Below are 13,343 nucleotides of genomic sequence, written 5' to 3'. Positions count from 1 at the left end.
TCCTTAATTTTATCGGTTGAATTTCAACCGCTGGGCGAACACTAGTAAATATTAACATGCAAAAGCCGCATTAAGCAGCAAACAAAAAAAAGTGAGCACATGCAAACAAGCGCGAGACGGTGATATGTTAAGGTCTATAAATAATTTGTACTCGCGTGTCGATTTATTACATATGGGTCATTATTTTTCAAGTTGTACATCTTTTTTGTCTTCATAATTCACTATGCAATGAGGCCATTGTTTGCTGCGCAAATGACACCGTCCCACTGTGCGGCCGAAACACAAAAGCCAAATTAGCCAAAATTAAAAAAGAAAAGTTCTCAGTTAACACTTTTTCATCATTAAGTTGGCTAAAACGATTGTCAAAGAAGCAAAAACCGTTCGCAGTTACGGCCTGTAGCCCAAGTCCCTCTATATTTTCAGTCGGAATGTGGTCTTTGCCCCAGCACAACAATTTAAAGGAGAAAGTTATAAGCGTGTAAAAGTATTTTGGGTAAGGGAAATCCAACAAAACAAAGTGAAATCTACGCTTAAAGGCTTATAAAATACGCAAAAAAATTTGTGAATATCGACACTGTAACACATTTTTTTAGAAATAGAAATATAATAGTATTTTTTTTTTCTTCACAAAATTTGAGTTGTTAAGGATGCTGCCTTTAAGCCTATTGGGGGTTACGAAGAAAAGTATTAGCTACTGAATAAAATAAAATTCAGCTGCTTTAATGTGCCTCAGAAATTGTAATGCCCTTTTTTTTTTTTAATACGCTGCGCCTGTATGGACAAGTTTCGAGATTTTTTATTACATTTTGCAGAAAGATTTTGAGTACGCAGTTTTCTTGCCCCTTTAATCTTAGTATAAAAAAGTGCAAGTTTAAAGTATCTGGGACTTAGATATGGTTTATTTTTTGTTTTTTTTTTTTTTTTGTTGATGAGGTTAGTCATTTTCCTCTTATCATCGGATACACTTCGTAACTGACCCCGTCAATCAAAAAATTTTTTCAAAAATCAGCGGTAAGTCCTAGCTATTCATTTCCAACTTGCACTTTGTGACACTGAAATTGAGTGTGCTATAAGACTGCATACCCAAATCTGTCTAAGAAATCTAATTAAAAACTCGAAATTTACCAGACGCTATACTGGATCCACCATTTTGAATTTTGCATTTCTGACAGCGGATACGTAACTAGTGACCGCGAAAACCTCCTCGTACAAATCACAAAAAGCACATCAAACAGTGACTCGTTTTGAGTGCATATTTTTTTTTTTACAGCGCGTGCAGTTTTGCTTACTGTTTAGGTGAAAACATAACTCATCGCTTATGATGATTTTTCTTTTTTGTAAAATCGGCATCATCATTTGGCCCACTTTTTCGCTTTGTTGAAATGCGTATCGCTCCATGACTAAGTTTGCCAAAGCCTGTAGTACGAATTTCTGAATTTTTTTTAATAATTCGCGATAGAAGTGTCGACTAAATTTCCGAGAAATTTTAAAAAATTTAATAATATATGAACATAAAAAAAATATTATTAAAGTAATAAAAAATAGTATGTATTAAAAAGATGTTAGTGTCTTTTAGAAAATTTACATTTTTTGTTTCAATTCCGCACGATTTGTAAAATATTCTCCCATATGGAAGCGCGAAAAGCAAATGTGCCCTAATCCTTGCTAACCAATTGATAGTATCGGGTAAGATTTGTATGGTTTTATGAAGCAACACATATGAATGTATGTACTCGTATTATGATAACTATATCAACATCCAATTATAGCTTACATCCTTACTCTTTTCTTTCTGCGTACGAACACGCCATGGTGACCTGTGCCACATACTTGTGTACTCGCATACCCACCATTTGTCTAACACTCCATTTCATTTTCGTATTTAATCTTATCGCTAACGCGTTTATAACTTGCTATGTAGGGAACCAAATGAAGCAAGACTATTAGCAGAGAGAAGTGCTGCAAGGAAAACGAGGATAATATTGTTAGTGACTTAATAGCATAATGTGCGTTGCGTTGGTATGCTTTTTTTTCCTGCTTTCTGCTTCTATTCGCATGCGAGCATCAGTTTAGCGTTTTATGATGTGCTAAAAGCTGTGCCTTTGTGTGTTAAAATGCCTATATTATTATGTTTGAGTGTGCAACATACTGCCTCTTTCTAGTTCTAATTCAGAGCGACTGTGTTGGTATTGGCTCATAACATTTTTTACATAAAAACATAACTATGTATATTGAATGAAAAAGATTTGCAAAAATATTGGGAATTTAAGAGAAACATCTCCCATCCGTTAACTTCAAAAATCTTCAGATTTGGACTAAGAAGCGATATTGTATATATATAAAATGGCTTTCAAAAAATTTGTGTAGGCATATGTCATTTTTTCTGTAAAAAAAATCTACCGTATATCAATACTAAATGGAAGATCGATCTATGGTTTACTGTTTACATTTTATGCAAAGGATGTTTTCGTCCAAAAGCTTGTATTCCTACATCTTTGTGGTATACTTAAGTTCAGATATTCATACACACTTACTACACTTTGCTATTGTTTTGAGTCATTTGCCTTTGATCTTTATCACTATAGTTGCTGATTTCCATTTGTATACGTGCATGACTAAATCCTGTCCTTTGCTTGTTTTTAATAGCATGATATATATACATACATATATATGCATAAGCTGTTAAAAATTGCCATAATATGCTCTATATATGCAATAAGGCATAATTTGGCAATACTCTTGTGCGCTAAGGCCCTTGAACGTAAAAGGTGACTGGCCACAAAGTAAGCAGTTACTTCAATTCGCTTTAAAATCGCCTTTTCAGAAGAGAAGTGGAAGGATTTCATACAAAGGAATAAACCACTTTTAATTACCGGTCAACAGTAGCGATCACAAAAGGCGTTTCGCACTTGCGAATGTAGCAAAAATCAAAAAAAAAAAAAGTATATTAAAAGCGCTTTCCGAATCTCCGCCACCCACTTATGTAGGTAAAACATCGCGTACTTTTCTTCAGACACTTTTATTGCCTTTAGGGAGCAATTGCTTTGAGTAGCACTTTTTGTGAGCGCCTTTGAGTGCATTATCCGTTTCTTATAGCGGCATTCACTATGGTCAAGTCGGTGTGGCGGCAATGCAGTGAATGAAATCACTGTAATAAATACAATTCCAATGAAAAACCAACTGACCAAAGAACGACCAAATGCAATTGCAATTAAATAGCAGCTACCCAGCGCAAATATACATATGTACATATATATACATACTCGCACGTATAAATTTATGTATATGTAAGTGCATTCGTGTGCACATTTTTATTGTAATCGCTTATTCGCCATAACTCTTGGTTCTACAGACGCAAAACGAGCGAAGGAAGGCAAGAAATTAAGTTTCATAGGAGCTGCGAATCTGGAATAAAAGCCAAGTTGATGCCAATAAGGCATTTGAGGCAGCCAACCGCAAATGAAATGGCGGAGCCATGTGGTTTTGTGTGGTGAATACAGGAATTTCTTTGCCGATAAAGGCTTGCTTTTCCTTTTTGCGCTCTCTCAGAGCAGTCAGCAATTATTTTACTTTGATATTTTCTCCTTTTTGTACAATGGGTAGCGGATATTTTCGAGGGTAGACAACCGGTGTGTTGTTAGTGTGAGCTATATTTATTTTTTTTAACAGAAGTCTATATGTAGAGGTGAAAATGCGATAAATAAATGATCTACAATTACCTAAATTGTAGACTAAAGAATAAGTATGTACATATGCTAGCCAGAAAAAAGTTTTAAACTCAAGGCAGTAGAGAGTGAGCTTCCACGTTTTTGTCACTCTGCTTTAATTTAAAAACTTAATACCCCAAGATTTGTAAACACTTTCTTGGTAAAAGTCGTCAGAATACAAATTTAGGTACAACCATGTACATATTTAGGTATGTGCGGATATTTGCATACATATACGATTGTATTCAAAATAAACTGGAGCAACTTTAATTATAAAGAAGAAAAAAGTAAAATTTGCTCGAACTTGCAGTTTCGCTGGTAATAAATAAATCGCCTACTATCAAAAAAGTTTATGGCAACAACCTTCAACCATTAATCATACGCCAAGGGAAACCAGGCGACAGGAAACTGTGGGTGCTTGAGGCGGAGCGGTTTTCAACTTTGATTTGAAAATTAATTTCGCCTTTTCACTGATAAAGGAAAATAGACTTTGTGGCTTTGCAATTTTTTTTGCATTATTTTTCGGTATTTCTTGTATGACTTAAGAAGCAAACCAACGGAAACCTATAGATGCTTACATATACATACGTACATATGTACATATGTATGTATGTGTCGATTTGGGAAATTTGTAGGTAAACTCTATGAATACTGAACTAAAAGTAAAGTTCCTTATAAGTGCAGACATTTCAAAAACAAATGGATTTTAAGCAGCATACAAAATTCAATAAAGCAACTTTTTCCGGACCAGCAAAGAGTCAGGTAGAAAACTATGTACGTTAATTTTATCTCTGAAGGTTTTGGTTAGATACAAGATTGATATCCACTTTAAAAAACTGTCTTCAGTGCCATAGTTTTATATAAAATTTTTTTTTAAAGTAGCAAATACTTACAATATTCAGTTTTAAAATTATCAAAAGTGTATGGCTTACATGTAAATGTCAAGAAATTATGCCTATTTTAGAATTAGAATTTTAGAAAATTCAAAACAAAGAAGGAAATAAAATATGTATACAAGGAATTAAGTGAAAAATTATTTTAATTTTTTGAATTTTATTTGGAAATCGACAAAAAATAAAAAATCGTTTTCCATTTAAATTGCTAGTGAAACCGGCTGTTAAAGTAAAAAAGTGAGAATACAAACAAAAATCTAAAATTTTAGCTTGTCAGTTAACAGTCGCTTTGCGTCGAAGGTACTTAAATTGTGTGTATGTATGTACAAGTACCAATTGAAATTTTGACCTTTTAAAGCTGAGCCATTTTGCTGTCTCGCCACATTTGCCTATGCTTACATTCATTTATCTACCTTGCCTTCCTGCTCGTTCACCTAACCGTTCGCTGTACGCGCACTCGCGTCTCTCGGTGTGTTCCACTGACCTCTTTGACGCTTGAAATATGGTCGACCAGCAACAACCGAAATGACTTTATTCAGTGGGGAATATACAAAACTACACAGAACATAAGTACGTATGTATGTGTGGGAGCATTTGCTTGTACATATTTGTAGGCATGTGATTGCTCGCCGTACCGTAAAATCGATTTTCGCGTTACATTTCACCACTTTGAAGCAACAAGCGTCAAGGGATAAGACTTGGAAAAATTTTAACAACAGACTAAGTAGTTGCATGTTGCTTAAAATGGTGTGAAATGGGAAGTTTGCCGCAAGTATGTTCCTTTAGGAAGCATAAACAAAATTGAGGTACAACTAAATTTAAATTCTACATAGAATCCAACCGGATATAGCCAGAGGCACGCCCCTTTAGTTTTCATTTAATATAATATGGTAGTATTACGTAGGTGCAATTAGCTTTACCGTAAAATAACGTAATTATCAATTTATAAATAATTCTTTCTCATATTCTCAAATTTTTTTTTATAGACAGGCTCCTTTGGCTCTCATGGCCTCATATGTAAATACTCTAACATAACGGATTTTATAATATGCAGGTGTGTTAACTACACATGTCCTCACGGTAGGCGTCATAAAGACTGGCAGGGTAACATAGCGAAAACTAGTACCGCATCCAGAGAAATGATTTCTACGCTGACTTAAACTTAATTCGACGCTCCGAATGGTGCGTAGTCTTCGGCCACGTGTGGAATACATTCATTACATCTTTCTATTCGGCGTGTTTTCCATGAATACCTACACGTAAAAGCCTTATTCGCGCCTAATGGTATGCAACATTAATAATGTCAGTTTTTCATGGCGGCAATGTTGGCAGTGCTACACTTGCAGTACATGAACCTCTATGTATACATACATATGTACATACATACACACATATTTTCCGCACCTGAATTTATTTTAGCGTTCATCGGCACACATAAACACATATCTACGCACATACATACATAAGTGTTTGCTATTCATTTTGTTGCCAACGGTGCATGGCGTCTGGTTAGTTGCCATATGCGATGCGCTTCTTTTTGTTACTATTTGGAATCACTGCAACGTGCAATACAACAGGGAAATCCGTGCATACTCGCACACATACATATGTACATACTTATATTGATAACCAAATGCGCTGTGCCTTCCTGACTCTGTCCGTTATTTATTCAGCTACTTTGTCTGACCTGCAATGAACTGGACACTGGACACGGCTTGGCTTCACTGTTTTTGGCACTGAAACGTATGCCTTGTGCAATGTCACGCATTTTATCCGCTTATCTGAATGTCTGAATGGTAAATATTCAATATTTTTGGTAGCTAACTGGTTTTGAAAGGCAGTCGGGCATGGTTGTGGCTGGTGTTTTTAGTGTTGTGGAAAATTCAATGAATATTTCATTTCATTTTGTTAGAAAATTTAGCTATTTTAAATTTTGAAAGTCTGATAAATTCTAAAATTAATGGGCGAAAGTTCTAAATGAGTAAAAAATTCTTTTGTTACATATGGAGGCAGCGTAAAATTCTAGCTCCCATAATTTGTCTTATTACATCCAGACCACACCACAAAGTGGAGGCGAGTTCGGGCCCGACACTTAGGAAAAGAGTGAAAGCCAATATATCATTATTAAGTTTTATACCTACTCATAGATTTACGGAGTTCTTTTTCTTCACAACTTTCCTCGCTTTAAAGCTTGTATGTATGTATGTAGTTGCAGGCTTATCCCACACGTCTCTCTAAACCATATTAAATACAGTTGCTTCAGTTGCTTGAAACTCAAAATCTGCACTAACCTTACCCAACGTTATTATTTTCATCATTAATGCATCTGATGCTTCGCCTCTCTAATGTGTATTCATATGCATTAGTGTGCGCCGAAAATCCGCTTTTTTCGTCCATCAAATTTCTAGTACTAAAAAAATTGTTTTCCTAGCTAACTTCCATTCTCTACAAAAAAAGGTCCATATACCAAATTGTGTAGGACTAATACTTTCGAAGATTAATGCAATTTTATTAAAAAAATTTATTTATTTATTTATTTAGTAATTTTTATTTTTTGAGCATATTGAACTTTGATGGATTTGGGCGAGCCTAGGATAATGACCAAAAAAATCCAAATTTCACACAGTTTTTTTTAAAGCATTATAAATCATATTTTTGCTATTACCAATCAAAATTCTAAAGGAGCGAATTTTCGGCCCACGCTAATATACTACTTACTACTTGAATTTTGATTTGATTAGAGTAAGCATATACACACATACATATCTAATACATATTCGATGGCTGCATTTTGGCTCTTGCTTCACTTCCCAGCGTATAAATACGTTTGCATGCATTCTAATGTGTGTGTGTTGATAACTAAGAGCATCTACTCTAATTTTCTAGTTTACTTAATGAAATATGGAAATTTTGGTTTAGTTAAAACATTAGCTCAGCCTCAAAGTGGATTTTGTTATCATGATGAAGTAGGATTTCATCTTTCTTTTATGATAATATCGTAAATATGTATACAAGTGTCTCGTGTACATATATGCATAGTTAAGTACATAAATAGGCTATAATTTGTGCACCGAACTATATACGTGCATATGTATGTATATGTAAAGGCGAAAGAGGAAATAGTTAGCTTCGAATTTACAAAGCGGATGTGCATAGGTTTTTATGCAAATGTGAGTTTCTTAAAATATTTTAGTAAGACAGAGCTTCCATTTTGAATTAACCATTTAACTATCTGGCTATGATGACAAAGAATCCATCCCAGATTTCTCTGACTCGATAACAGAAGTAACTAAAAATTCCTCTCACTTTTAGGCAACTAAAAGCAAATAAAAAAAATATATTATTGCCAGAAAAAGATGAACTTTGGCGAAATAGTAATAGTTTAAGCATGAAACAGAAAAAAATTTAAAATGCATAAAAATATTACAAAACTGTAGGACTTTGGCTGAGGTTAGATATTTAGGGTGTACAATTTATTTGTGTCATAGATATAGAGGTTTTACTAGCTGCCTATTGCGAAAAACTAACTTTATAGTTACCGATAAAAAAGCAGCAAGGTTTAAGTTATGTTAACGGTTGCTTAGGAATTTAAGGGGTTGTACAATCCATAGAACTACCGCTTAGAAGATGCTTGTGTCATTTAAAAATCGCAGAGACAGAGCAACGCCGAGTTCCTCGGAGTAGACTCCCGGCCCCACACTGCAATTCATCTTGGATCCGTTGATGTATAGAGAGATCGCCTGTGGGTCGGCCACTCGGTCCCTTCTCTACTCCCTTTTGGACGGAAATAGAACTTGCATATTACAGCTGAAGTACAAATTGCCTGCCATTCAGGCTGTCGTCCTACTTAATTGCATTTGATTTATGATCAACCCATGTCCGAATTGCCTAGTCCCACAAAGGCCTGATCCTCTGAGTCTGATTGCCGATTTCATAGCCACTTCTTTCAGGTGAGATTAATAGGAATTAAATTGAAGATAGCATTTAGCGCTTTTGCAGGGCTGGATCTATTATTTTTATTTTTCTTTATGTATTACAAAAGCGTAAATACAATGAGTACTATTGTCGGACAAATTAATATCGTCGTAATTTTTTATGGCCTTATAACAATTATATTCAACAATTTTTTATTGAACTTCAGGCCGTTTTTTAATGAAAAACTATTGTGGAAAAGCAACAACTATTTGAAAAAATGGTAGAATTGATAGCTATTTCGGGGCACTGGAATAGCTGCGCTTGATCGCCGACTACGATCATGAAAAAAGTGAAAAAAGCAACAACAGTTTATAAGGCGAACTAAGCACAGTGCCTGGGCAACTGGCTGAGTCAGCTGGGGTCATCGGTTCGAATCTCGCTGAGGAAGTCTGATGAGGAAATGTGGTGATTTCCAAAATAGCTATCACTTCTACAATTTTTTCAAATTATTGTTGCTTTTCCACAATAAATTTTCATTAGAAAACGGCCTCGAGCTCAATAGAAAAATGTTGTTTTTTTTCATAAAAGTAGAGCTTATTATTTAACAGAAATTATGCAAAGTTTATTTTGTTCTGAAATTTTTTTATTAGAACTTTGCTTTAACAAAGTGCAAGTTTTCAGTTGCTGGAAAATCGCGTTGATTTTTGGAAAATCTTTTTAAGTACATATTTCCGGATAGCAAAAAAATTTTCGAACGTACTTTGAAGGGTTTTTGCATTCTCGTAGTGCTACCAGGATTTTTTATCACATATTTTTTAGAGTTTGAAAAGTTGTGTGCGATATTTCAGACCATCGATTTGTACTCATACATACATACATACGTGTTGGTACCTGAAAATATGTAAATATAATTTAATATAAATGTGCCGTCAAGTAAATATGTAGATAAATCCTTGCACTGCCAATATAAGCGGGACCACCTCGAAACGACAACTGTCAGCGCCTTTCAGTTGCCTGTTAACCGCTATCCCTTGCGGCTGCTCTAAATAGCGCATTTTCCTACTTTTGCCATCCACTTGCTGATTACAAATATATATATATATATATATATATCGGAGTATGGGCGACTGTGTTTATTAGTAGCAGTCGAGACAACATAGAAACAAAAAACAAAAAAAACACATAGGCAAAGTGGCATACGAGCTGCTGCGGGGGCCAAGCGGAAGGAAGAGGTAAAAGTAGAAAAGGAAAGTAAAAGTGGAAAACAACTGGCAGCACATAAAAATAAAACAATTGAGTGCGGAAAGCGCCGCCGGGCACTACCAGCTGGCAAATGACATCGAAACTTTTCAAAAACAATGTCGTCGCTACATTTATTTTATTTTTTTGTTGTAGTTAGATACTCGTATTTATTTAGTTTTATTGGGTTGGGCGTTTTTCGAAAGCGAAAATTATTCATTGAATTTTCGTTGATTTCATCTGCAAACTTTGATTGGTGTTGTTGTTGTGCCATTTATTGCTGGTTTTGTGACAATTGTGATTTCATTCATTCCATGGCCCTTTGCTCCTCTTCCTCGGCTCTTCTTGTTGCTCCTTCTTTGCAAGGACATTTGAACTAGAAAACTATTGTGGCATACTTTAAGGCGTGCCCATTTTGGTGTGAATATAAATTAAGATTTACATACAAAAGCGATCTGCTGAGAAGCTTACTAAGCCATCATTTGCGGCTTGTCCTTCGATTTTGCTTAAATTGTATTCCACTTTTCCTCCAGCGTTTGTGGTTACTTTGGCGCTTAATGATATTCATTGCTAGGCAAAACAATAAAAGTCCGATATACGTATAAAAAAAGTTGGTAAGTAGTGCACTGAACTTAGGCCGCCACACGCACACACACACACACTCTCATACGTGTTTCTGCGTAATGACACTGCGCCACATTTTGCGAATAAAATTTTATTGCCGCCTAATGCCATGCAAACGAGGCGTTGCCGTTCGATGACATAATAAATAGGCACAAAAGTTGCTGGCTGGCGCATGAGCGGATCTGTGCTGGGATGTGGCGCTCAAAAGGCGTTAAATAGAATTATGTATTTGTATTGAGGCATATTTCCGCCAGCATTAGCATTTATTGCTACTTCAAACAGAAAGCAGAAAATTTTACGTCGCCTCATTTCGCTAATAAAATTTGAACTGCCTCATAATTTATGTTATATATTTTTACTACTTTTCTTATTTCCTTTTCAGCACCTCAACCGACATGGATGGAGAACGATGAGCTGCTGCACAAAATTTTCACAAAGAAGCAGCAACACGAATACGCACATCGCCAGCAGCTGCAGAGATCTGCCAAAAAGCTAAACAAGAAAGCTGTTTCGCCACCGACGCCGGCACCCTACTTTGAGAACTCCACGCAGAGAAGTGTTGTCGTTGCTGTCGGACGGACTGCAAAATTACATTGTCGTGTACGAAATTTGGGGGATCGCGCAGTAAGTTTTCCATATCCAGCTGAAGTTTGTCGCTTCACCCACTACCTCGCAGCTCCTTCTCCAACTCACCGCAATTATAATTTTCTCATTTTCTCGCCTGATGCTCTACCTGCAGGCTAATTAACTTCCATCCTGCTGTGTTAACCTATTTTCCAGCTATTCACTCTGCCTTTTGTTGTTGCCGTTGATGTTGTTTTTGATGCTTTGTTTTTGTTTGTCTTTCCCGCACGCACAATTCGTTTGTCATTTACTGCAGGTCACTTGGATACGTCAACGTGACTTACACATCCTGACCATCGGCGTGATGACCTACACGAACGACCAGCGCTTTGAGGCTTTGCATTGTGAAGACTCCGTTGAGTGGTCGTTGAAAATTGCATCTGTGCAGCTGCGAGACTCTGATGTGTATGAATGCCAAGTTTCGTCGGAGCCGAAAATTAGTCAGGCCTTCGAGCTGAACGCTTTAGGTGAGTAGACGGGTACACAAAGAACCTTAAAGTTATGTAAAATATTGTGCTGGTTAGACTCTCGAAAAAGGTGCATTTGTATTCCCTTTTCAATGAACGTGGAAGGAGTTTTGCTTTAAGCGTTCCATTAAACAATATACATTCATATTTGAAAGCTTTCGGACTTTTGAACAAGAAAAATTACTTTTTGCGCATTTTTAAGCATATTAATGATCTTTAGATTGATGATTAGAAACTCACTAAAATCAGTTCACTTTCGTGATCTTCCTTTTCACATTATGTAGGAAATAAAATTATGAAAATTTTCGAGTACAGTGTTTGTGTTGGTTTGCTTGAGGCCAATCATAGGTTAAGCAAGGTCAGGCAGTCGCATATGAATGACTCTTACGTCCACTCGGAGGCCGATTTTCCCATTGTGAATGCTCTCTGTTAGTGCTAGGAGAAGGCATATCTTTCTGACCGAAATTAATCCACACTGTCAGTACAGGGTATGCCAAACCATTTACGATCCCGAATGAAGCCGTGCGTGTACGATATGTTTACCTCCGCTATGTCGCATAAGATATTAAAAAAGCGTGATCGCAAATGCTTGAGACGCATTTTCTGGAGAACTTCCTTTTCATCATCATCCCGACAACTTAAGTAGAGGGAGCTTTTTGGTATACGCCATCGATAAAGCATTGGTAAGGGCCATTACTGCAGATTTGTTTAGTGTTAATAGTTCCTCAGTACGACTCTTATTGACACCCGACCACAAGTATCTTGAGATTTCACAGTGGTCCCGATTGATGCAGAGGTCATTAGTTAGGGCAGTGGTATTATTCATCGATCCCCTAAGCAGAAAAGAAATCGGTGGCAGTAAGGGGTTATCAGCTTCGCTAATTTGCATTTCCGAGCCGTGTCTAGCAAAATATCTCATTGACTATTTCGTACAGGAACCCAGGTAATACAGGCTTTGACCTGAAGCCAGCGTAGCAGGACATTTCCGAACTGCTTTCGACTTTACCGCCCTGCAGCCAAATTTTTCAATGCCGCCTGCCTGTCAACGAATATAGTGACGTTCTCTGACACAGACTTGCTATGCCGTATGAGACCATGGCGCAGTAAACCGGTAAAGTAATGAGGCAGCATTCTCTGTTCATTTTGTGGTATTCGGCTGCCTTATAGTAAAATTTTAAAGGCAATTTTTCATATAAGGCAATGTCAAAATCTGTCTTCTCGCTCTAATTATTTCACCTGGTATAATTCCGGCATGTTTGAGACAATCTGCCTGCTCTACCAATCTTACAAGTTGTCACACAACAACGTAGCATTCGTGTGTGAGAACCCAGAGTAAATAACTTACGGTTGTGAAAAATAGCAAAAAAAGTTTTTGTTTTGTATTAAAAAGGAAATTAGGAAATATTCAAATCGCATTTAAAAAAGACAAGAAAATCAACCTTTTTTGAGTTTACAAACTACCATATTTGGAAATGGGATAAATAAAAATTATAACTGGGAATAAGAGTTTCTTTTGATTTTTCTTTAGTAAACTAAATTTATTAAAATTGCAAATTTGGGACAAATAGCCTCGACGAACAGATAGACAACTGAAGGTTAATATAGTATAATCAATAGTTTCAAAATGTACTTCTTTCTACACATGCAGTTTCAAAACCCCTACTAATTGGGACTCTCTTTCTAGACTAAATAAATGTTTTGAAACACTTTTTTCTATTTTATATGTTGCTCGGACCAGGGATCGAACCCAGGTTCTATGGAGTAGTACGCTCCCCAAAAAAACTCGGCCACAGCGGCCGCCATTAATGATAGCTATTTGAATATGTATGTAGGAATTGTACCAAGCACCCTATATTTACAAGAGTATGCACAAG

General features: G+C 36.3%; 2 protein-coding genes across 2 annotated transcripts in view; one reads left to right on the top strand and one right to left on the bottom strand.

The window, feature by feature from the left end:
• The window catches only part of LOC118736528 (hemicentin-1-like), a 187,109-nt gene that overhangs the window by 3,598 nt on the left and 170,168 nt on the right, over positions 1-13,343 (bottom strand). The gene's annotated exons all lie outside the window — the stretch shown is intronic.
• The window catches only part of LOC118750000 (hemicentin-1-like), a 5,407-nt gene continuing 2,825 nt past the window's right edge, over positions 10,762-13,343 (top strand). The window contains exons 1-2 of the mRNA XM_036484740.1: positions 10,762-11,002; positions 11,259-11,469. Of these exons, the coding sequence (XP_036340633.1) occupies positions 10,778-11,002; positions 11,259-11,469 (436 nt within the window). The 5' untranslated portion in view covers positions 10,762-10,777. The remainder of the gene's footprint in view (positions 11,003-11,258; positions 11,470-13,343) is intronic.

This window comes from Rhagoletis pomonella, unplaced genomic scaffold (genome assembly GCF_013731165.1).
Source record: "Rhagoletis pomonella isolate Grant_MI unplaced genomic scaffold, Rhpom_1.0 Rhpom_scaffold_00001, whole genome shotgun sequence".
Lineage (NCBI taxonomy): Eukaryota > Metazoa > Arthropoda > Insecta > Diptera > Tephritidae > Rhagoletis > Rhagoletis pomonella.
The sequence above is the reverse complement of the archived record's forward strand: the minus strand, read 5'-3'. Positions and strand labels throughout refer to the sequence as shown.